The sequence below is a fragment of the Rhea pennata genome, chromosome Z (assembly GCF_028389875.1).
Source record: "Rhea pennata isolate bPtePen1 chromosome Z, bPtePen1.pri, whole genome shotgun sequence".
NCBI lineage: Eukaryota > Metazoa > Chordata > Aves > Rheiformes > Rheidae > Rhea > Rhea pennata.
Window position 1 is genome coordinate 61,012,743 of NC_084702.1, and position 24,101 is coordinate 61,036,843.

At 39.4% G+C, this 24,101-nt stretch overlaps 2 protein-coding genes across 9 annotated transcripts in view; both read left to right on the plus strand.

The window, feature by feature from the left end:
- ERCC8 (ERCC excision repair 8, CSA ubiquitin ligase complex subunit) overlaps positions 1-4,115 on the plus strand; it is a 33,615-nt gene extending 29,500 nt beyond the window's left edge. For 5 of the 6 annotated variants that reach the window (XM_062599251.1, XM_062599253.1, XM_062599254.1 and 2 more), the window contains 2 exons: positions 1,001-1,087; positions 2,917-4,115. In XM_062599251.1, the coding sequence (XP_062455235.1) occupies positions 1,001-1,087; positions 2,917-2,985 (156 nt within the window). In that variant the 3' untranslated portion in view covers positions 2,986-4,115. The remainder of the gene's footprint in view (positions 1-1,000; positions 1,088-2,916) is intronic. The other variant, XM_062599252.1, reaches the window with a different exon arrangement.
- Positions 4,116-22,541: 18,426 nt separating this feature from the next.
- ELOVL7 (ELOVL fatty acid elongase 7) overlaps positions 22,542-24,101 on the plus strand; it is a 30,985-nt gene continuing 29,425 nt past the window's right edge. For 2 of the 3 annotated variants that reach the window (XM_062599363.1, XM_062599365.1), the window contains exon 1: positions 22,875-22,940. The gene's annotated coding sequence lies outside the window, so the exon portion shown is untranslated. Of the gene's footprint in view, positions 22,597-22,874; positions 22,941-24,101 lie in introns of those variants that run through there. The other variant, XM_062599364.1, reaches the window with a different exon arrangement.

Sequence of the window (24,101 nt, forward strand, 5' to 3'; positions counted from 1 at the left end):
GTTTTTCTACTATCAGCTTGAATACAGGAAAGAATACTATGCATGTTTCACTCAGGTAATTTAAACATATGATAGTTCTCAGCTTAATTGTCAGACATTTTATATAAAAAGCAGGACTTTGACTCAAGATTGAAGGCAGATGAAAATTTCTTCATACACATTCATGTAAGCAGCATTTTGAAAAACAGAAGCATTACTAGTGCAAAATTTAATGCAAAGGTGGCACAGTATTTCTGAACAGCAAAATTTCCTCAGTTTAGAGTGGCAGAGAACCTGTATTTCCTTTAATAAAGAACTAAGAAAATGAAGCTATATTTGACTGTTAGCAGTTCAGTGCAGAGACTGTTTGCTTCCAAGTGTTTGCAGGGTGCCTAACACAATGGGATGCCAGTCCTTAGTCATTAACATAATAAATAGGGTTATTTATATTAAAAATAATAAATTGGTCTTTCTGATCTCTGCCTTCCCAACAGGATGCAGGCTTCAAGTTGTTCCTTTGTTCTTTTCCTTGCCTAGGCATATTTAAACTATGCTTACTTAATACTCATTTGCTCCACACTTACACACTCTTGTAGCCTATATCTTATTAGATGTTTTTGCATTGATTCATATTTTTAATTCTCATAGAAAAATCTTTTTCTTTTTGCCTTCTTTCCTTTCTATTCACCATAAACACAATTATCTTCTAAGCTTGCTAACTTTTAAATTAGGTTACTTTTCAGAAGACTTGAGAGGGAAGAAAAAAAAGTACATTTAAGCAATGAAGCTCGTTTAAATGTGAGTAGTGCTGTTTTGATGACCAGCCTGGAAGAAATATCATAATGTATTCTTTTTGTCTAATATATTTTAGGAACATACAGTTTATCAAAATAGTATTTCTAATTAGAAATTATATCTGTATCTTTATTTCTAAATAAAAATACACTTTATTTGCCAGCATTATTTCTATTTCAGTATTCAGTAACTCTGACAGGATATTTTTTGCTTACTTTTTTAAAAGGAGCTTTATAGTGGTAGCAAAGATTGCAATATCCTTGCTTGGATACCTGCTCTTCGAGAGCCAGTTCCTGATGACATTTCTGAAAAGGTAATTTATAGTTTATCCAGTTGCTATGTTATACATATATGCTTCATGGCTGTTATACTTACTAGAGAAATAATTATATATGAAGTGGATTGTCACCTCCAAAACTTGTAACTATACTGATTCACTGGAAAATCACTTATGTATTGTTTCTCTGCAATCTCCTTGTTATTTTTTTGAGGTTTGGGGTGGGGTGGGTTCAGTTTTTTTTTTTTATTTTTTTATTTTTTTATTTATTTTTTTTTGGTTGGTTGGTTGTGATCTAGAAAAATCTCCTACAGGCTCACAGCTTCTCATTTAATTAAAAGCAGTACTTTTTATATGGCTGTCAGTCTTTCAACTTCCACTTTAGCTTCCTTAAAATCTATACTGTTTTATGTAGTTTATGCTAATTTGGTAGTGAAAAATGCCAAAGAAAAAATTCATTTTAATTGGTTTAGGAAAATACTGTCTACTAAATCATAAGATTAAGGATGCTACTAATTCATATACAAATACTTTTGATACAGAAATATAATAAATAGAATTTGAGAGAAGACATGCAGGCATTGCAGAGCATATCATAAGTAACCCTATTTTCAATGAGAGAACATGTTTTCTCTCTTACCATTAGAGCTGGGCAATAAAAGTTTAAATGAACAGTATAAGAGAAAAAAAAAATTTTGATTTTAGGGGACTAAAGCCATTCACAAAATAAGAGTCCGGCAACTTGTCCTGCTGTTAAAAAAAAAAAAAAAAAGAAAGAAAAAAAAGGAGATATTAATACTTTGCATATCAGACAAAAAAAATCCAATTTTCTAAAATTTCAGAAATGTTCTATTTTGAAAAAGATAAAATTTGTAACAAAACATTTTTTGCTTTATTTTGAAACACAATTTATTTAAAACTACCTTACACTTAAACAAAGAAAAAAGTAATTTCAAAATTTAGGTAACCTGAAATCAAAATGTATTCAAATGAGCTGAAATGAATGTTTTGGTTCTGTTAAACTGAGAATTTTGAGAACTTTTTTTTCATTATAAGCAAATCATTTTTCTAGCTGAGGGTGGGGAAAGCCATAATTTACCCAGCTCTGATTATAATTGCCCCTTTAAGTTTGACATTATGGTGCTTGAGTCATATATGCCATTGTTTTGAAATCTGTTAAGCTACTGCTGCTGTTTACAAACGTTGAAAGCTGGCACTGCCTCTGAAAGAAGCAGTTCTGCTCTCCACAGGCCACTAGTTCCTGGTCTCTCCCGTGTGTGCCTGCATGGCAAGAGTCTGAACCCAGACTAGAAGTAAACAAGCCAAAAAAAAAATAAAAATAAAAAAAGTTTTACTCAGGGTTAGAACAGTGATTCAGTGCAGTGCTTCGCTGCACAAACCCTTGTGCTGACACAAGGGTGAGGTGGGAACTAGCTGGATGCAGATAGAGGCTGAGACTACTTCCTGAGACAGTAGTGCTCAGTTATGCTGGAACAATGAAATTATGTTTTAAACAACACAACACAGGTTATGATATCTGTGTATGTTATTTTTACATTTACATATTTGTACAGCTTCCAGTTAATGTTCCAGATATTTTTGTTGAAATTGGAATTAAATAGACTATCATGTGTTTTTACAGTTTATCCTGTCTCTAATATGCAGAATGCATAAAGAATTGATTACAAGAATACAGTATTTGTGAGACATATAACAATGGCATATATGACTCAAACACTGTAATGTCTGCAGATAGTAATTTAAGAAATGCCTTTAGTGTTACCTTTACTTGCTTTTAATGTTTTTAATGACTTAAAATGAATCCTATTAAAGCAGACCTCTGAGTAAATTCTTATTTTCTTTAGTCTCTATCTCAACAGCATTTAAATCCAGCATATGAAGATGCATGGAGCAGCAGTGACAATGAAGACTGAATTTCAATTGTGTGATGATATAAAATCGACATTCAGGCACTATATTCAATGACTTCATCTACAGAATAGGATATTATCAGGCTTATTGTGACTGGATTCTTTGTACAGTTGTATTAAAGCCAGGTCTTTCAGAAATAAGCTACTTTTTTTTCCCCTGTCATCATCTTCACTTTTATTGCTATATCTAAAGGACTACTTTTTCATATCTATTGACTTCCTTACACTTGCCCTTATACATTGATATACTGCTGAACAGCATATGAAAGAAAACTAAAAGCCCTTATGACCAGTTAATAGTACATTGTTTCTGGTATCACTAATACATAGGGAGATAATCTGTTCATTTCTGAGAGACCTGATGCAGAAGATTTTGCCTTAGGGAGGACCAACTCAGGGATACTTCCAGTTCATTTTCTGCAATGTCTGGATAGAGCAGACTGAGTCCTTTTATGAGTGTCTACGTGCTCTGAGGACCTAAATGGATTTATGTGCCTGTTTTTTTGTGTTTTATCAGTCTTGCATAATTTTCTCCATGGATGAGATATTCCGTTCAGGAAGAGGTACATTATTTATCCAAGTATTTGTATGGCATCCTCCATCAACTTATATCTGAATCTGTCCCAGAAAGTTAAAAATAGAAATTAGTTTGATTAGGTTTTTGTTGCTCCTGTTAATGTGTTTTTAAGGTCAGTCCTCTATGAATCTCATACACACTTCTCTACCCAGGGTGGAGAATTCAGTCACACATTCGTAGAAAATTTCATTCACAGAAATAGGCTTGAGGTACAGTACAAGACAAAGTATGGATCAAGTTTCAAGTTAGAAATATAGAATGTAGTCCTTCAAAACTCTTTGTTTTCATCTGAATTTGTAGCCCTAATATGTACTGTGGTTTGTCAGGGAGGAGTTCTGGGGGTGGTGGTGGTGGGGTGTTACTGCTCAATCTCAATCACTAGTTTGTTCGTTCCTCAGCAGCAATATACTCACTAATCCGGGAGCTAAGTCAGAAGCTCGCATTGAATGGAGATGCAGCACATCAGGGTAAAAATAGAAGAGAGGAAATGGAACATTTCAAACAGTAATATACAGTTTCTGAAAGTGAAATTTATAAATAAATGAAAGTAATTTAATCTTTGTATAGTGTATAGATATGATTGGTGTGTATTTTTTAATTAATTCTCTATGCTTTTGTATTTTAATATCTATACAAAATATTGACTGTCACTTTCTCTATCAGTCTAGATCCTAGCAGTGGGGAATAAGACAGGGTGAGGAGGGGGCGTATAAACGGGATGTTTTTTCATTAGGCAAATTTCATATGTAGCTTGTATGTTCAGGGGGAGACCAAAAATTTAACTTGTGCTATTAAATGGAATGTTGCAGGGTAGAAGACTTGCAGAAGTTTCAGCTGAAGTTAGTTTAAGGATCAGCCTGACCCTATCACTTTATGGTAATAGAAAAAAAGAACTTAATTTTCTATTTTTTTAAATGATAATTTTTATTACCAATGATTTTTTTCCCCTGTCTAAAACTGGAAAAAATGGGAAACAAATCTGAAGTAAGATTACGTGTTTTGTCTTTAAAAAGATGTCTGTTATTAGGAAGTGCTTTTACTGCATGTTATAATTGTGCATATATGTTGTATATGCTTAACAGCATTGCATATATTATTTCTAAAATACTGCTCAATGAATAACATCAGAGCTAATTATCAAAGAATTAATGGATTATTCTTCCAATCAGTTTTCAGTGATCAGTTTCCAGTCTGTAAAATGATTGCAAATGGTGGTGTTGCAGAAAATAGGTCTATGTTGGGCATTCTTAGAGTAAAAGAGGGGTTTTTTTTCTTTTATTTAAATGGACAGAAATCTATCTGAAAATGTGGAAACTTTGTACTTCTATGAGGATCATTTTCATACCATTGTATAACTTTTTGTATCATACCAGTTTCGTGTAAATTGCCCCAGGAATGCAGTATGGGATGTCGGTCAGGAAGAGGTGGGCAGGGGGGTTATCTGCCCAAATAGTTATCTACTCATGTACCTGTTAATTTAGTGTGCAAATCTGTCTCAAACAGTTAAAAATAGAAATAGCCTTGGGGTTTTATTGCTCCTGTTAACAGTTAATATTTTCTGAACATGAATCTTCCCTAGTTACCCCCTGGTAATGATGATGATATCATCATTATCCCTCTTGACTGTTGTCCTCCACTGGAAGGAGAGAAGTTTCTTGAGGGGGGGACATCTGTATCTCATCTGGTCAAGAATCTAAGCCTGTTTTACAATACAGCGGCTAAAAACTTTCCATACAGTGGCAATAGCTGATAGGTGATGTTTAGTTTCCAAGCTGTTAAACCTCTGGGTACTAGCCAGTATCTCAAACATCAGTTTCTGTGAAAATTCTGCTTTGAATAATGGCGTATACATTATGACTTTCTTCAATATTGAATGTTCTCTGCAGATGTGGTAAATTTGTTATTTAAGTTCTCTGAATAAAGGAGGTATTTTCTTAAAATTTTCTACTGTATTCGTATGATAACTGTACTTAATTAGTAGGTGAAGTGTTTGTATTTTCTGAATGAAAGACCAGAAAGGACAATGAAGATATATATTAATTTTCACAGAGAAAAACAAAACTCTAAGCAAAGATTGGCAGCTGCAATTACATATCTTGTGTGCAAGTCAAAAGCAATAATTACTCTCAGTCTTCACCTTCTACGACTATTCTGTTTCTATTCTTATAGTCCATGTCTTTTTTATAGTGTCTGAGCTCCTTCAGAGCCAGAAGTGCAGCAAGTGGAGTTTTACAGACTTAATGGCACTTCCCATCCTTGTGTCAATCTGAAAAAAGTTTTGAAAATCCAGTCGTGTCAGATGGGGTACTGTATTCATGTTGAAATAAAGATTTACTCGAGAGGCAACTAGCTGATAACTGGATTTTAAATTCCTTTTAAAAAGTAGAAAGCTAAGAGTTTAAAGAGTTGGTTTAAACTGAACCTAACAGCACACTAACGTAATAGCAGATACTGGGATTTAGTATTTGTACTCCAAATTAGAATTAGAAAAAAGTCTTTCATTCTTTCAGGCCATTCCAGGAATTAGAAGACTTAGGCTTGCTTTGTCTGCCAAGGAAGTTGAGAAGATTTTCATTTCATCTTGATGTAGAAGGTACCAAAAGATAAAGAATTTATTGCCTCTTACAAGAGATCAAAGAATTTTCTTTCCCTTCTACCCTAAGGAAAGAATGGAGATGGCAGCCAGTCTGAGCCAGCTCAACTGAAAAAAAAATCAGGAGAGCCAAAGAAATAAGAGCCTTCAGCTTGAGTGAAAGTTGAGTTCTCTAGAGACACTCAGCTATGACTCTTTGATTATTTAAGTCTAGATTATGATCCTTCAAAAAAAATTGGGTAGTGAGACATCCAAGCAAAAAGCTTGTTCTTCCTCCTCCTACTTAGAGACCTGGAAGAAAACATTAGCACAGGAGAACAGAAATATGGTTAACTGCCAAGTTCTGAAAAAAATCAAGATCAACACCATGTGCTTACTTCCTTTTGTCCTTTTCTCTAAAAGGACTAAAATTATAAGGATTTATTTGCCACCTTTTTCACATTGTTTGGCTTTGCATTTGGGGTGGGCTTTTTACTGCACAAATGACTTTTTCTTTAATCAAGAATGAGTTCCTCCTCTAATTGTTTAGCTTGGTGCTTGGGATTTTAAAACCTCTGTCACTTCAAGGCTAAAAAAATTCTCAGATTTGGGAACATCAACAAAATTGACCTTTTCCTATGTTTAACCTTGTGTTATAGTCCTTATTACACCTTCCACGTACGTGCGTGTGTGTATGCACACGTATAAATAAAAGAAATAGCACTTCGGGGGCTCTGTTAGAACAAAGTTCTCAGTCTTCAGGTCCAGGGCATACAGTTATGCTAGGCCAGTATGCAATGAAGAGCTTCTGTCACGATGAACGTATGAGCCTAGTATTAGCTTAGTACAATAAAGTTGGAGCTCTGTGGTCAAGTTATGGCACATCAGTTAAGCCCCAGGAGTTGTCCAGCTACATATATTTGGCATGTAACCCATACAAACGAACATGTCTAAGGTATCCCACAATGAAAGAGAGGTTGAGTATTTGCCATGTGCTTAATCACTTAGGTCTGTGCTGAGATTCTGAGATATCTGAGAGACGTTCTTGGAGGCAGTATATTGATTACAGTGGACAGCAGTTAATATAATATCCAACTAAACAAAAGTATGTAAAATATGTCAGTAAAGTCCTCTTGTAAGGTTAAGGATCAGTTGTGAAACAGACATGCTTCCTTTTCTCCTTCTCTTGTTTTTGTTTTCTTTTAGTCTATTTTAGTCTATTTTATAAAAACAATGGGAATGGAGGGTGAGAAGGGATGACTGAGTGGCCAAGAATTCAGGCAGGTGCATAACTACTCCCCACAGCTTCGTTCCTTCTAATGATATGTGTGTGCTGTGTGGTCAGCTGTACCCACCAGCCCACACATTCTCCCTGGATGACTGCTAGCCATCACTATGCTGTCAACCCTCAGCCACTCTCAGTCCTGTCGAATTTCACCATTTCACCAAGCCCAATAAATTGGAAAAAAATGTTTGGAGCTGTTGAGAAAGAGCTTTCTCTTTACCAAAAAAAATAAAAAATAAAATAAAAAGTTTATTTTTTTAATTTTCAATTCTTCACCATTTGCTTTCAAATTAACGCAGAAAGAAAACATTTTTAATTATGCATTTTAGTGAGTCAAGATGTTGTGCTAGGAAGGAGACTTTGTCAGTCACTGAGGTCTGTGCATTTGAAAGATTACAAATCTGACTTTTTCTTGCAGCTGTGCAAAAGGTGCATCTGTGATCCTAAATAAGTTTTACAGTAAATATCCTCATGCCACACAGGAGATTAAAATCAGCAGTTCACATCAGTCCACCCAGTTATTTTTACAGCATATGTTTATAATCTAGAGTAACATAGTTAAGCAAGAACAGGGTAATTTATTCAGCAAAAAAAATTACATGCCTTTGTTTAATACAACTTAGATTAATGGGAGGGGGAGAAAAGAGAGTTTGGTAAAGTATTTTGCTATTGTCAGATGGCAGCCACATTTCAAAGATACTAAGCATGTTCCTTTTCTGTTGACTGCAAAGGATTTAACAGGATAATTGCTTTATATTAGTTACAGGTCTTATCCTCCAACAGAGTTATTCTCAGATTAAGTTCAAGCAAATTTGGAATCATACTTTTAGAAAAGTTAGATAAAAATATATTCATAATAAATGGAGAAATATATTATGCTCTTGCTGGAGATCATGGGCAAGATCCAAACTTATATTTGGTAGCCAGCCAGTTCCATTTGTATTTAAAATTTGAAATTGATTCTTAATTTTTTGTTAGTAGTTCAGGATGGCCTCTGAAGAAACTGTGGCTTTTAATGCCCACATATCCATGTTACGTTCATCCACAAAAATATTTTTTGGTCTGTATGGAGGATCTCTAATCTGTCAGTGCCATTTTAAGAAAATTGAGTAGCCTAAAAGAGATCCTTTTATTGTAACTGAAGCTATGTCTATTCTGCTGGCAGCAGCGTAATACAGAAAAGTTAACTCTAGCTTGAACAAGCAACCTAGCCAAAACAACACAGGCCAAACTACTTTGCTGTGATGCTAAGCTATAGCTTAGCCTGTATATGTTAGACTCGTATTTCCATGGCTAGACTATTTATTCGTTACTGTGATAATACACTTCTTTCCTATTCTCTGTAGATATGCTATATCAACAAGGTACAAAGAATTCATCATTTTGGGGAGCCTGTATTTCTTGTAACAAAAGTTGCACCAAACAGTAGGCGTATGGTGAGAATAGTGAGGAGTTTGCCTGTTTTGTGGTAGTTGGTAGGGAGTGTCTCGTGTTGCTCAATGGTTAATTACTGTTACTATCACCTCCTACACTGTTCTGTAATACCTAAAGAAATCAGCTGATTATAATTCTCATGCTAGCAAACACACACACAAAAAAAGTTTGAGGACTTTAAAAAATAGTGGTTTTATATGAAGCTCTTGTCTTTGTATATCATTATCTCTTTCAGGTGGATTATATGGCCCACAGAACATGTCTCTGCACCAACAGCATGCTTATGGCCCATTTCAGTTGGAGCCAAGCGCGTAGTATCTGAAGGGTACGACGTTGTTCTGTGGTTCTGCGCTGCTACTAGTGCAACCGGAGCTGTACCCTGAGCAGGATATCTGCCTGCGTTCTGTGGGAAATAGTCATGTTTGGCACTCATTTTAAGTGTATTGCATATTCTCAGGGTAGTTCCCAAATTACTTCCTAAGGAAAAAATTGTGTTTCTCAGGTTGTGCTGAACTTTGCCACCTGAGTATTCATTGTTTATAAAGAAATTTTCCAGTGCATTTAATCGCTTTTCAGACAACTAATGTACCCGAGGGCCTAAGCAAATGTTCAAAACACTTGCTTAATCCTGTTCTTCCACTATGGATACATAATAAGGTTTAGGTTGACTAATGAAGTATATCAAGGTAATTTAAACAATACTCAGTAATGGAACACTGTATTAAATGTGGATATGTGTGAGACATGCAGAACTCTGATGTAAGAATTACATTGCTCCTTGGCAGAACTGATTGTTTAACACCCCTGTGCTGGAATATAGGTTCCAGTACATCAACAGGCTCATGTTGTGTGCTCTAACCATGTGTAAGCTCTTCTCTCTGCTATGCTTTGTGACAGTAGAAGGCTTATGCATTTCAGTGATCTTGAGCACTGTCCCAGCAAAGTTTCTTTTCCTGAGAGAGAGACGAAAAGCTATGTGGATCAACAGGTGGAAAGTAGTCCAATAGTCCACCATATTGGTCAAGCACTAAGCTAACAATCTCAAGAAAAATAGAATTTACAAGAAGGAAACAAACAAGCTATTCTAGTAAGCGGGTTTTTGAAGGGGATAGCAGAGACCAATTTGTGTCCCAAGACGCACAGGATTTGTATGTTCAGCAATCTGCCATGCTGCGCCGGTGCATTGCGAAGGCTCACTTCTGAGGTGCCTTGGTCTACCAAGCCCTGAGGTAAAACTTACCCTCTGTGAGGGTCAGCGTGCATGAGCTGTGAAAGGAGGGAATCGCACACAGCTCTACTTTCCCTTTGTCTCCACTGCTTTACCCGCAGTCCGTCACATTCAAGTCTTTTGTTGTTCCAGAATTTGTTTGCAAGTTTTTGTTCGCAGCACCCACAATTTGTAGCTGCTACTGCAGCTTCTCCCTCTCTCAACATCAAGCTGTTTCTCACCATTGCTGTTAATTTTCATCTCCTTTTTCTGCTTTCTGTTGCACGTAGCTATTTCTACAGACAGGTCTCCAAGCTGGGACTCAGTCCTGTCCTCTCTCTATACTAAAGCCCTCAACATTTTACTCATTGAATATTATTGATTAAGCTCTTCTGCTTAGAACCTGCCATTCTGTTTGCTTTCAAAATATCACCCAACCTCTCTGGGCAGTTCTTCAGCCTGTCCTCTCCATTTCCATTTGGTAGGTATGGCTATGCGCTTAGGTGCGTATAGTGGTTTGCCAGCTTAGATAGCATTTTCAGCAGAAGCACATGAGACAGCTTTGATCTGAAAGCCATTTGGGTATGTTAGAGCTGAACTGTACCCACACTATAGGGCAAAATAACAGGGAGTATTCATTAGCTTTTTCATAATCCTATGTTAACATATACAAGCAGTTTATGGAATAACATTAGCTGCTTTTTAACTCATTTGGACTCATTGCAATATTTTCCTATAAAGAAGTGCATTAGTTCCAACCCTTCCCGTATTTGTTTATTAAAGTCAGTAGAAAACAGTTGTCTTGAAGAACTGACATTTAAATATTGTAATTGACCTATTTTGATTATTTTCTCCAATCACCTCATCTTCTTAGAACATTACTAACTTTAACAAAAGTTACCAAATAAATGTTCAGTATCTAGTTAATATGAAAAAGTATTTAGTTAAATAAAAGTATAGCTAAAATATTGCAGAAATCTCTGAAAATTAGCAGTATTAACTACCATATTAAAGACTTTGAATTAAAAACTTTCAATTCAATTTTGAAACTTTGTGCAATGTAATACCAGGTTTGTTCTTTGTCTGGATTTGTAGATTCTGCTTCTCCTACCCAAATTCACATTTCTGCCTTTCTCCTCATCATTTTCTAAGTGCTGTTTCATCTTAAGCTTAGGCTAGTCCAATGTGAATTAATTAATTCCCCTTTAAAATATTCTCCACTGTGTCATCTTATGGCACCGTGTCTAATGCCACCAACTGACTCAAAGCTATAAGGTCTTCTCTACCCAAAATACCCAATGTTCTTCCTGTATAAAATCTGGTCTAACTTTTTCTGTGCCCGTAGTTCACTAACTTTCATTTCCTCACCACCCGTCTTGATTACTTCCTCTTTACTTACTTACTCCCATGTTTCCATTCTACCGCCTATTTAATGAAAGGTGTCATAAATTTAAGACACTTCCATGCTAAGAACTTGCTTTCTTCTTTGACAGCTTTGGCTTTTATTCTCTGGCTACATTACTTTCTCTTTAAGACTCCTTTTTTTTTTTTAACCTTGAATACCTTTCATAATTCTGACCTAGCCTACTTAAGTAATCTTTGTTCATTTCCTCTAGCAACTATCTCCACCCTTTTTACTACCTTACTCCAAGCTGGGCTACTTGGCTTTTAATGTTACCTTCATATCAGATTTCAAGACCCACTTTTGTCATTACAGCTTTAGAAAATTAGTCTTTTTTTATGGATCCCTCTTAAATATTCATGAGGAGGTGTTTCTGTATAGTGTTTTCTGCTGCATCCCATGCTGTCCCTTTATCATATGTGTCCCAGGCCATGAATAACCTAGAAAATGGAGAACTGACCATAGCTCATAGACATTATACCTTGCTTCTTCCGGATGATCGCTATTATCTAACTACTTAAAATCACTCCTTTTCCTTTTTACTGTCCCAAGCTTTTAACTCTTCACTGTATGAGGACTCACATTTTCTTGATACTATAATGCAATTAACACTCCTTTTAGGCACGTGAGACTATGCTAATAATCCTAACGAGTAAAAGTTTGCAAAAATACAGCACAGCTATATTAAGTATATGAATGACTTAATGTAGTAGGTAAGCCTTCATCTAACATTAGGAGCAAAACCAATTAGTATTTTATTATATCCACAGATGTATGCTAAATTATTACAGGATAATTAACCAAGAAATACAGAGCATATCTAAGGAACACTGACCACAGTGATTTAAAAGAGATGCTCAACTTCTTAAAAAGAACAACATTATAAAAACTGCTTTCAGAAAATGACAGTTCTCCCCAGACCCTATTAAATTCTGAGCACATGCTGCACAAAGCATAGAGGAGTTACCTGACTGGACTTTGCAGAATTTGCACGTAAGTAAGTACTCTACATTGTTCTAAACCTATCCAATGTCATCCCACCGTCCACCTATTACAGCTGACAAAATCATTATCAGTGGCAATGCCAGGGACAGTCAGTGGAAAGATCCCACTGATGTCCTTGTCATCTCTGCTTGCCCAGGCTGCCCCACAGCAGCATCCAGAATTTGTAGTTTAAAGCCCCGCCAGGCTGTTAAGGTAAAGACGGGGCGGACAGACACAGGGAAGTCCTGGCAATTGTGTGAGAGGGTTCCAAGTAGCTAAAATTAACTTTGCTTCACCTCTCCTCAAGCAGCGAGAAGAAAAGCTGTGGTGTGGGAGTAGAATGCTTCTTTAGCATAGCTACTGCTATGGCTTGGCAGAGTCTTAAAAAAAAAAAAAAAAAATCCAGGATAATGGAAGAAATTTGTATGGAAACTCACAGCTTTTTCTGCTCAGGTTATTTCTCGCCTTTCTTTCCTATCTAGTCTATCTCTTTTTAATATTTTTAGACTGTTCTCATCCAAACCACCTTCCTTTATTTTTCCTGCTTGGAAAAATAAAGTGTTTTCTTTTGAACTGTAATCTAAAAGCCTTTTAACTATTAAAGATTAACCACTAAAGCATCTGTGGAAAAGCACACATTTTTGTGACACTTGACTCTAGCCTGCTGTATTCTGAAACTCAATTACTATAAGTAACCCTTTAATAGCATGTTCACACTTAAAAGGTTAATAGGAAGACAAGCTGAGGTTCTACGTAGAAAATACAAAAATGCCATGAAAGCCTCTAACTGGAAGCAAGCAAGTGTAAAAGCCTGTCTTCCAGTGGCACAATTTCTTAGAGATTTTGATTTTGATGAAGCCAGTGAGCTGTTTTCTGAGAGAGGCTTAAGCACTTTCAAAACAGAGGGGCAGAGGGTGCATGAATGCCTGTGCTCAGAGAAAATAAAGGATGAATGTAGCAAATGGGAGTTCAAACAAAAAGGGTCATTCTGGAGAGGATGATACACACATCTGGCTGGAAAGGCAAAGCTCTAAAATAGTTACACAGCTAGAAAATCCAGTGCTAAGGCATTGGCAGTAGTTTTCCAAACAGTATCTATTATTATGTTGAATTTGTGGGCCAAACATTCTTATCTAAGTGTTCAAAACTTTACAGTCTTAATTGGATTTTCCTATGTATTAACAGAGATTTGGACCTTTCCTTTACGCAAAGTGATCAAAAGCAGTTTCCTACATCAAGAAGTTGTTTCCTTCACAGCGCTTTTTGCTTAGTACCTCTTTAGCAATATTGTTTCTACTTCACCATAAAATCACAGTGATTTCACCATTTAGACACAATTAGCTCAGCTTTTTAAAGAATTTAAACTTTTTAAAGTACTAGGTAGAGCTAGGCTTTGAGATTTCTTTCCTTTTAGGAATCCCAGTGACATTTCAAATGGGTTGCCTTAAAAGAAAAATGATTAGTTCTGTTATAAATTCATTTGTGTTTTGGAAGCACCTACATCCTCTGGCAGAATCAAAGACCAAACACCCTGGGACAAGATCCAACCACACTGACAACCAGAAAGACAGTGGGAAAAATGGAATGATATTGGCTTTTCTTAAAGATTTATTTTTAATTCTTTTAATTATTATTATTACATTAACTGGCAGTATGTCAGATGATCTCTTTAGTATTTGCTGCCTTTTGCAAGATCACAGACTGGAAGGATGAGGGCACATGCCCTGACAAAGAGCACTAATTCCTGTATGGCTTCAGATATGAAAATACCGCCACCAAAAGAAACGATGCTGCCTGAGGGTATTTCTTTTTGCTACTGTTCAAAATGTGACAAAGAGAAAAACTACCTTTAGAATGATAAGAGAGAACATTAAGCACAGTAATTTAGTTTTTTCCTCATGTCACAATGACATTATCTCTGCAGGAACAGATTTCCGCTACATTCATATGCATGAGCTTATGTAGCCTTTGAGAATTTTTATGCATGTATAACTCATTATAAACAGTAATGACTGAGATCAAGCTGAGAGCAGCCTGTAAGACATGAGCCAGAAATGTTTCTAAAAACCTTGATATAAATGCAAAATTTCCATTCTGACCTCCAACTGCATCTCTCAGTAGGCAAAGTCAGCCCAGTAAAATGAGAGTTTTCCTTGACCACGGTAAACCTCTGGATAAGACAACGGTTGTCAGCAAAGAGGGAGAGGGAGGAGCAAGCTTCAGACATTCAGAAATACTTGATAAGCCATGTTATAGAGAAAGAAAAATACCAGCAGCCTTATTTAATAGTTCTGTATTATTCAGCGTTAAAAATTTGAAGAGAAACTACTGGCTTCCGAGATTACAGAATTTACCCTAAGCTCCCTCTAAAAATCATCCCCATTTTGTGGATGTTTGTGTCATATGCACAGAGAAAATAGTACCTCAATTGCACAACTGGTCTGAGAAGGTATGTCTTAGAAATGCCACTGAAAATTTAAACCTCCCAAATTTCTCTAGCTGAGGAATATCAAGCAATATATTATTCCATGGTAATGTGCTGTAGGCTAGTGCAGAAATAACAATTCATTGGACAATAACAATCAGTAAAGTATAAGCTTCTTTTTGAAATGCTGGGATTTTTTAATAAGATTGAACATTCTGTGAAGATCTGTAATAATCTCAGCTAATCTCTGTTCTAGCTGTTCTCATAATGCATTATTTTGCTTGTGGCTGCCCTAGAGTGAGTGTTAAGGCATGTCAAAATGGGAGGAGATATAAAGACAAGTCTACTTAAAAGGTTTTTTTCCAGCTCCCACCTACAGATAAGAGTCAGATAATGCTCTGCCATCTGATATGAAGCCACATTCCCACTTTCACCTGTTAATCTTGACCTATTAAAATTCTCAACCACAACAGTAAAGAAGCTGCAGGAGAGGAATAATGGCAACACTTACTATGAAGAATACTTCAAGACATAAAGCTGTTGCAAGCAAATGTTAATTTCTCAACTAGAATGGGAAGTCAGGGATCTTTTGGGGAAGAAACCGTTGGTTCACTGAGTTCAGACCAAAACTTTCACTAGTTTATCTGATTTTTTTTCTTCTACCTTCCTCCCATTCTGGAAAAACAAAACTTTTAGGTTTCATTGCAGATTCTCGAAGACAGAATGCGTTTTTCAAGGTATGTCACCATTCATATCTTTAAGTGTTCCCTTGAGCAAGGGGTAGTAACATAAGGAATTCTGAGCACTTCAGAACGAATCAGACTACTTTGCTCACCTCTGTAAGTAACTCAGACGTGTATCAGTAGTGGTGCCTGTTAGTAGTTGCATCTGCTTAACAGATCACTCTCAGGAAAAAAAAAACTGCCATAAAGATCAATGTCATTGTGTGAACAAAATCCATCTGTGTTGGCCTGTTTATTTTGAATCATTCCTTTGTCTGTTAGGGGCTGCACAGGTTTTTTTCCCTGAGGCGCTAATAAAGCCAAGCTGGTGGAATCCCAAAAAGGAGGCAATGGTGAAGTCAGGAACAGCCCAAGGAACTGTCATTTATCTCCTGGGGTCAGCTCCTTTCCTGTCTCCTCCACTCATGCCATGGTGATAAGTAAGTACAGCTCAGCTTTGTTAGGCTGCACAGTTCAAAGAGTATTTACTCACCTCTCAAGTAAGCTTCAGTTACTTGTTCTGAGTTTGGTGTTGCTGTGGTTATGCTGCTAGAGACATTTGAGTTAGCAAGAATTGTACAAGCTATTGGGACAGCAGTGTAAGTATGTGTCCTTCCTTAGAGGAAGAGCTTTAAGTTAGAATGGGAAGGTATGTGTTGTTTTGCTGGTGTATGATCCTGCTTTGTGTTTAGTGTGAAAATCTCACATTTGATTATAAAGGCTCACAGAAAAGAGGAATGCAATAGGTAATGCTTTGAATGAAGATTTTAGTATAATCTAAGATGGTCTACCTTCTTCCTGAAAAGGAATTGATGATGAGTCTCCTCATACTCTACATTGACAGAGGAAAAGATGGTGATGTGTATGCATGTCTGTATTAGCTGGTTGGGAGTGTGTAGAAAAGATTAGACTTCTTGGCTAGAGAATGCTAGGGCTAGCACTCACATAAGCAAATGAGAACTATTAAGCACAACAACACACTAGCACAACTTAGCTCTTTGTGTATACTAATTCTTTTTTTCACCTTGCTTTGTTGCAGTGTTAAAACTCAGAGTACGGGGTTTATGCAAAGAGGGAAGATGTAAAAAAGGAGTATATTTTTTCTGTCTGTTCCTATGGAATGAACTTGTTGGCTGAGAGGAAGGGGAGCACCAATGGCATACTTGAGTGGAAAGGGGGTTTTGGGGTAGTTTGGGTGACAAAACTGTAATGGGGCAGCTGTGTCATGTCCCCCTCCCAGCAGAATGCCTAGAAGACCAGCCAGGTGTGACAGAGCTTTTAAGTGCCCTGGCATTTGCACTAGGCAAATGAAGAAATGTGCAGAGAGGCTCAGTGCACTGACTGCTGTACTTGCAGGAAAAGAACGCAATTTGCTGCAACTTTAGGAGTACATGTTCAAGTTATGAAATAGCAGAACTAATTCCTTGTTTAACTCCTCTTACTATTCTTTCCTCTGCTTATGCAATATGAAGGCCTATTAGCTTCATATGATTTTCAGCCATTCTTCTGGATCAAAATATACAATGACTAACTCTTACACACTTCTGCTAATAATTATTACAACATTTATGGAAGTCAGCTGAACCAATGAACTTTCTCCCAATTTTCACCAAAGCAACCAAGAGAGAGATCCACTGTACAGAGAACGCTGCCAATAACTAAGGCTTGTTCAGCAGCTTCATTCCCTAGGCATTCTTTCTTTGGGGTGCAGCATATAGCCAGCATTTAGGGTCAGGATGATCTGGGTTCTCTTTAGAAAAAGAATCTTGAGACAGCTGGGTATCTTCTCTGGTGGGAGTCTGTTTTCTTATAAACAATGGTTCCCCAAAATAACAAGGGGGAAAAAACCTCAAGTTAACAGTCTTCTTGCTCAAAATCCAAGTTTGATTTCCATAAGGGTAGTATCTCCATGAGAAACTGTTTCTTGGCTTACACCAGAAGTTTTCTTTGTATGTGCTTCCCTTATTTGCTGTCTCTCCTGTACAATTGTAACTGATTGTTCCTAGGGAATGGAAGATTGGAAGCAGTCCTAGGAAAAATATCTTTAAGGTGCTGCAGCATCTTACCATGCAGCTGGCTAATTTAACTGCTTTTGTAGCTGTCTATCTAACTCCATAGAGAACCATAAATATTCTTTCTACCGAGTGTGACAGAAAGTGCTCTCTCACTCTAGATTAAACCAAGTCTGTGACTCTCTAAAGATTTTCTGACGGCTGCTATCAATATCTTCCAGCATCTTATCTTAACATGTGCTCTAAGTGAGAGGGGCTCTTATAACTCTAATAACTTGTAGATAACTTCTAATAAGATCAGCACAGTGCATTCTTTCATAATGGAAAATGTCCACGTTTCTACACGTAGGCGCTTGATAATGGAATGTCCTTTATGCCTTTAGCAAATGTTTTTAGAAAACCAAAAATGTAATTTTTTTTTAATTTCAAAAGCCTAACTTAAAATATGTGACCTGTGGTATTACTGTAGGTATAAGACATCTCAGAAGAAATGTTGTTAGCTATAGAGTGAAACATATAGACTTCTATCTTTTGACTCCAATCATGAGTTCAAAGATAGATCCACATGTATAGTAGATTACTAACTAATGGCTTCAGATACAACTATTACATAAAGAATAACTGGCTGGTAATAAGGCTTTGGAATTACTTTTCCAGGAATCTTTGACTTGCAAGTCTTACACTGACAACTAAGAGGCCAAAAAAAGGGGGGGGGGGGGGGAGAGAAAGCTATGTGTGTAACCCGGCTATGATGACCTAATGTGAACTGAAAAGACTGCTCCCATACAGCAATGTCAGACATTGAAATTCCAGGCTAGTTGTCATAATATCTTATCTAAATTATCAAGTTCTTGCATTTAATCAGCTTCTTTCTTCTGAATTAATTTGAGTTCTTAATAGGAAATAGGTGTTATTTAACCAATTTCAAATATGTCTGACTGTAGCTCCTTTTGTGAGTGTCTTTGAAAGCATGTCTGCCAGAAGGACTTTTTTCCATGCCTTACCCATCTGTGAGTAGTGAGCGGGTATCTTCAGTTTCAAAATAACTTAGAAATCTCTGGTCTATGTACCAAGCACAGGTGACCCCCAAGCAGGATTTCTCAAAGACACATAGCAACTGCACCTAGTTTCATGAGAATCACTTGAATTCATCTTTGCTCATTGCAAAATTGTGATAATTGGCAAGGAGATACTTTCTCTGGTTCCTCAAAAGTTTTATAGATCTCTACTTCTCACTGTGCTGATCAGTCACCAGGTGAGAGATCTCCTGTGTCTTGGCTGTCTGCATATGAAACTACCAGAGGGCTGTGATGAGAAGATCTTTTCTGACTCCTGAACCCATGTGTACCATTTCTGTAATGAGGTGTGACTCATCATAACAAGATGTTTGGAAACCAGTAGAGTTAGTTGGAGCTTCTGCATAGAAACTGACCATAGCAAAGGGATCTTTCCTTGATGGATAAGAATGCTCTTTTTTTTCCTTTAGGCATCCTTCTCACTGTTGTTTGGTGGACACAGGAGCCCACAGACCCCCAGAGCATGGGGCTAGTGAAGGAATGGGAAAATGACCAGAGAGCTACAGCTGTTTGCACATCTCCTTGCACGTGCTGTCTGGATGTAACTAAGTTCTCTTTTGTGTTCAGATAAAGTGCAAATTGGTGGTTACTCAAGCCCACTCCTGGCAAAGTTCTTTCTCTTACCCTTGAGGGGCTGTGTAGGACACAGCATGCTACAACCACCTACATGGCTGTCCCTGCTAGTGCTAACAGCCCATGCATGGCTTCTCTGCCATTAAGAAATGGCTCCTGCAATATTATCTGGAATTTTATACCCAGACCCACCCATTGTTCTCCAGAACAGACCTATGCTTAGAAAAGTTCAGAAATACCTCAGCTAAACAAAGTAGGATATTGGAGCTGCAAGGAACAGGTAGAACAAGCAGTTTCTTCCACAATAAGCAGTAAGTAAAATCTGAAAACAACTCCAGTTGGAAAATGAGAAGGGCCATGGAGAGCCCTTCTGTCTCCTGTCCTGCTGCCGAGCACAGCCCAGCACTGTTACGGCTACGGCTTACGTGACATCTGCAACACAGTCTGCTCCTCAAGACAAATTTGGCTGTTGTGACTACACAGAACGCTACACAGGCAAAACAGTTTTCTAAGAAGGCAATACTTGCAAAGAAGATTTGGATAATGTCTACACTGTTCTTCGAGATCAGTGTACAGATATCTGTTGCTGTTCTTTGAATGACTTCCATGCACGTTTACAACTGTTACTGTTTCATCAGAAGTTTCCAACACTGTTGATACACTCCACAGGAACACTTTTTCGGATTCTTCTGCTATTCTTCTGTGTTTCGAATACATTTCTAGAGAATATTAATCTTTAAAAGGCTCTTAAAACAGAATCTCATCAACAAAAGGACAGTCTAAAAATCCCTTAATCAGTAGAAGAGTATCATCTGAGCAATCTTCATTCTAATAAGGCATCAAAATAAGGAAAAATATTGGCAGTATTCACAGCAAGCACAGTTCTTAACTCTGTAAAGGCATGGAGTTGAATCTTCAGTATCTGGTAAAATCCGGAGCGTCTCCAGTGTCAATCAATGTTCATTTCCTGCCTGCCCTGCTCTTGGATCTTGAATGTATGGAACTCAAAAGTTTGCTTAACTTAAAGATAATTCTCATGTGCAGCTTCCACATGCTCACTACTAAGACAGTGTAGTTGCTACTTCCTCTCACTTCCAAATTTAAATGCCTCCGACTCCCTATCACCTTGTGTTGCTCTGCTTTTGTGTGTGTGTAGGGCACAGCTGCCTCCTTTGTGCTGCCTTTCTTGTGCTACATATAACTGCATGTTAATCATTTACCTGCCATGAGCAGGTCAACCATTATTTATCTTCTCTCAGCTCTCACAGACTTGTTCAATGATTAGAACTACCTTTGCTCCTGAAGTATTCCAAAGGGGAGGCCATATAGAATCACAGAATGGTTGAGGTTGGAAGGGACCTCTGGAGATCACCTAGTCCAACCGTCCTGCTCAAGCAGAGTCACCTACAGCACATTGCACAGGATCGCATCCAGGTGGGTTTGGAATATCTGCAGAGAAGGAGCTTCCACAACCTCTCTGGGTAACCTGGGCCCGTGCCTAGTGAGGGTTCACAGTAAAGACATCTTCCCTCATGTTCAAATGGAATTTCCTCTTTATGAGGATCTAGTTTGAAGAGACAAGTAGTAGCTGTTGTTAACACTGTTGGCATCAGATGTGTTAGGGCTGTTAGCTTGTATCTGCTAATTGTTGTTATTTTTTTGCATTAATGACAGTAGCCTTACAGTTTGAAGTCTGCAGGTGACCTACTTAACTTTTATTGTTATGTGGCCTACTGTCCCATTTTTGTCTCAGCCAAGGCAGCCCTATCAAGCATGGGAAAATAGATATTACAACACATGATGAAAATTAGTTGCTTGTTGAGCCATGCAGCCGCAGCCCTCAAGACAAGTCAAGACTTATTAGTCTAAGGCACCCAAAGGCTCTGCCTGAGCAGGAATGGGCTAGCTTTTAAGGTCTCTTCGTAGTTTTTCTTGGATGACATCTTAAAAATTGATTTGAACCAAGAAATCAAAGAAGTTTCCAACTTTTGAAAATTAAGTGTGTGTGTGGGGGGGGTTGTTTAGTTTACTTTTGTTTTTTCTTCCCATGTGCGACACATGATGTTGCTCAATGGGTTGTTATATTTCTACATACCCCCTTCAGCCAAACCCAGTGATCTTCTTAAGATGCCCTCTTAAAAGCCACAGGATTACTTCATTCATCATAATCTTGACAGTTTCAGCACGAGCATGAAGCAAACTCAGAAGCTTGAGGTCCTCCTCCTAACCTAATCTCCAGCCTAATCAATTGCTCAGTGATGTGAATTCCTGTAGAATCCCTCCCTATATTTCTCCATCCCTGTCCTATTACCTGTTTTTCAGCCCCTCATAGTATTTTCACTCTCAGAACAAGCTTTCTATGCTGGTTCTGCATCTTGTGGTGTTAAGCTTCTTGTGGTTTCAAACTTCTCACTGCCCTCCGATTTAGAGACCCCTTCTGCACTTACACATTGACTGTGTATTAATTTCACAGCATCAGCTTGCATTGCCCCATCTTCTGATGTTATCTCCACACCTCATAAAAGGAGTTTCCCTCTTTTCTTCACTTTTGCCTTTACACCTTCTCTCTGCTCCTTATTTCTGCCTCTTCTTTTGATTCAGGATATTACCTCCTTGCCTGACATCTCAAAGGCTGTATTTTACAGCTTTCTATGGACTTAAATGACAGGCAAACAAAAAATGGAGCACCTCCTTACACTTCAGAAATTCACTATAACCCCTCATTGTACCCCGTGTTTGTCTAGATGGGGGTCATTTGGAGGGGATTATCCTCATCCTAGATAGTTTCAAAGAGGGGAACATGCACATATTGCAGTCTCTTTGGAGGGAGAGTGGGTCCTAAGGTATTGAGCTAATTCTGACCAGCTTTGCCTTATTTTCTAAAAACAACATTTTTTTTTAAGTCTTCCTAGCTTTGCCGTCAGGGAAGCTCACTGCTCATTGATCCCCTAGCGTAGAGAAGTCAAGCCGAAACTCTGCAATTCCCCGTGCTTGTAGAAAGTACTAATAAGCGATATACGGGCTCCGGGAGAGACACCTGAACGCCGACGCCGTGTGCCTTGCAACAGGGAGAAAAGAGCTCTTTTTCTTCCTCGCGTTTTTGACGCCCCGCGGCAGCCGGGGGCGCAGGCAGCCGAGCGGGCCGGGCCGGGCCGGGCCGGGCCGGAACGGGGCTGCGCGGGCGGGCGGGGCCGCTGACTCAGGGCCGCCCGCCCCGGCGCGGGGTGAGCGCGGCGGGGGGCGGCGCCGGGCCGGGCCGGGCCGGGGCGGGCCGCCACCCGGCCGGGCCGGGCCGCCGCGCAGTTGCTGTCCGGCGGCCGCGGGGACGGGCGGTGCCGCTGCCGCGTGAGTGCTCCGGGGGGCTGGGGGCCCCTGCGCGCCGCTACCTGCCGCCGCGTCCCGGCGCCGGCCCGGCCCGGCCCGGCCCGGCCCGGGCGGGGCGAGGCGAGGCGGGCGGCTCTGCCCCGGGCTGCGCCGCGGCCGCACGGGCGGTCCCGGCCGCTGCGCCCCGCTGCGCTCCGCAGCCCGGCGCGCCGCGCCGCGCCGTGCCGCGCCGTGCCGCGCCGTGCCGCGCCGCGCCGTGCCGTGCCGTGCCGCGCCGTGCCGCTCCGCTCCTCCCGAGCCCCTCCGCTGCGCCCCGCAGCCCGCCGAGCTCAGCGCCTCATCCTGACGAACGAACAGCACCAAAGGTGAAGTACGGAGAAGGCCTCCGCCTTGCACGGGGATTTTGTCCCTAAAAAAATGCCTTCTGCCCCTTCCACGCGCCGGAGAGAAGAGTTGGGGAGAAATGGAGGCCTCCTCATCTGCAGGGGCTACGGCTGGAGCAGCCAGGGGAGAGGTGTGGCCCCTGTGGTGAGGGCGATAGGAGAGTGTAAGGCTGGAGGGATGATGTCTAGTCGGGGGTTGTCCAGCTCGCCACAGCGGGGCAGCTCTGCTGGGCCTGCTGGCTTTCCCCTCGGGTGAGAGGGGCCCCTGCGGTCGGCGTGCTTGGCAGGTACAGCCCGAAGGACCGGCAGCATCAGTGGGGCAGTGGGATGGGGACCCGAGAGTGGCTGCTGGTGCACACAGCCAGCAAGGCTGTATCAAGGCGGGCTCGCGGACTTGTCCTTTGTGAGCATGGACCTGGCATCGGTTGTTTGAGCTGTGATACTCCAACTGAATTTTAGGCCTTACTGCTCCTGAAATAGAGCTGAGTCTATCTTGAAAAGGTGGATGTGAGGCTGCAGACCAACTCCTACTGACTACTTTGCTTGCTTGTCAAGTTACCTAAAGCTATTATAATAAATTAGAAACCTTGCAACTCTGTACGGTGCCCTTACTGTAACTCAGTCTGTATGGTGCCCCATTCCTGTAACTCAGTCCTTCCCAGAACCGAGTGTCTGTCTGGACTGGAGATTACCGTGTGGGAGTAGTTTGAACGAGTTTTTCTGGTTGTCAGTAGCAGCTTGGTGCTGACAGCTTGGGAATTCAGCACTGCCTAATTTATTCTGCTGCTCTGCATCTGGGATGCTGGCTACGATGCAGTCTGGCTTGCTTAGAGCTGGCTGGGGTAGTGATATCTGTTGTTTATTTACACTGTGTTAGGCAGTGTGGATGTACCCTGAAAATGCTTTTCTTTGCACTGGGAACACTTCTGTTTACACATGTTTACTTGAAGTACAGAAATGTAGAATATAGAATAGAAACCAAAGTGAACATACACTTAAGTCCTCCTAGGCAGCACCTCTCTGGCAAGTGCAGGGGAATAACAGAGTCTTATGGCATTTCATTGTAATATGTCAATCAATTTTCTATTAAATAGTACTTATTTACTACTATAGTGAGGCAGGTTATAGTACAGGAAGCAATAT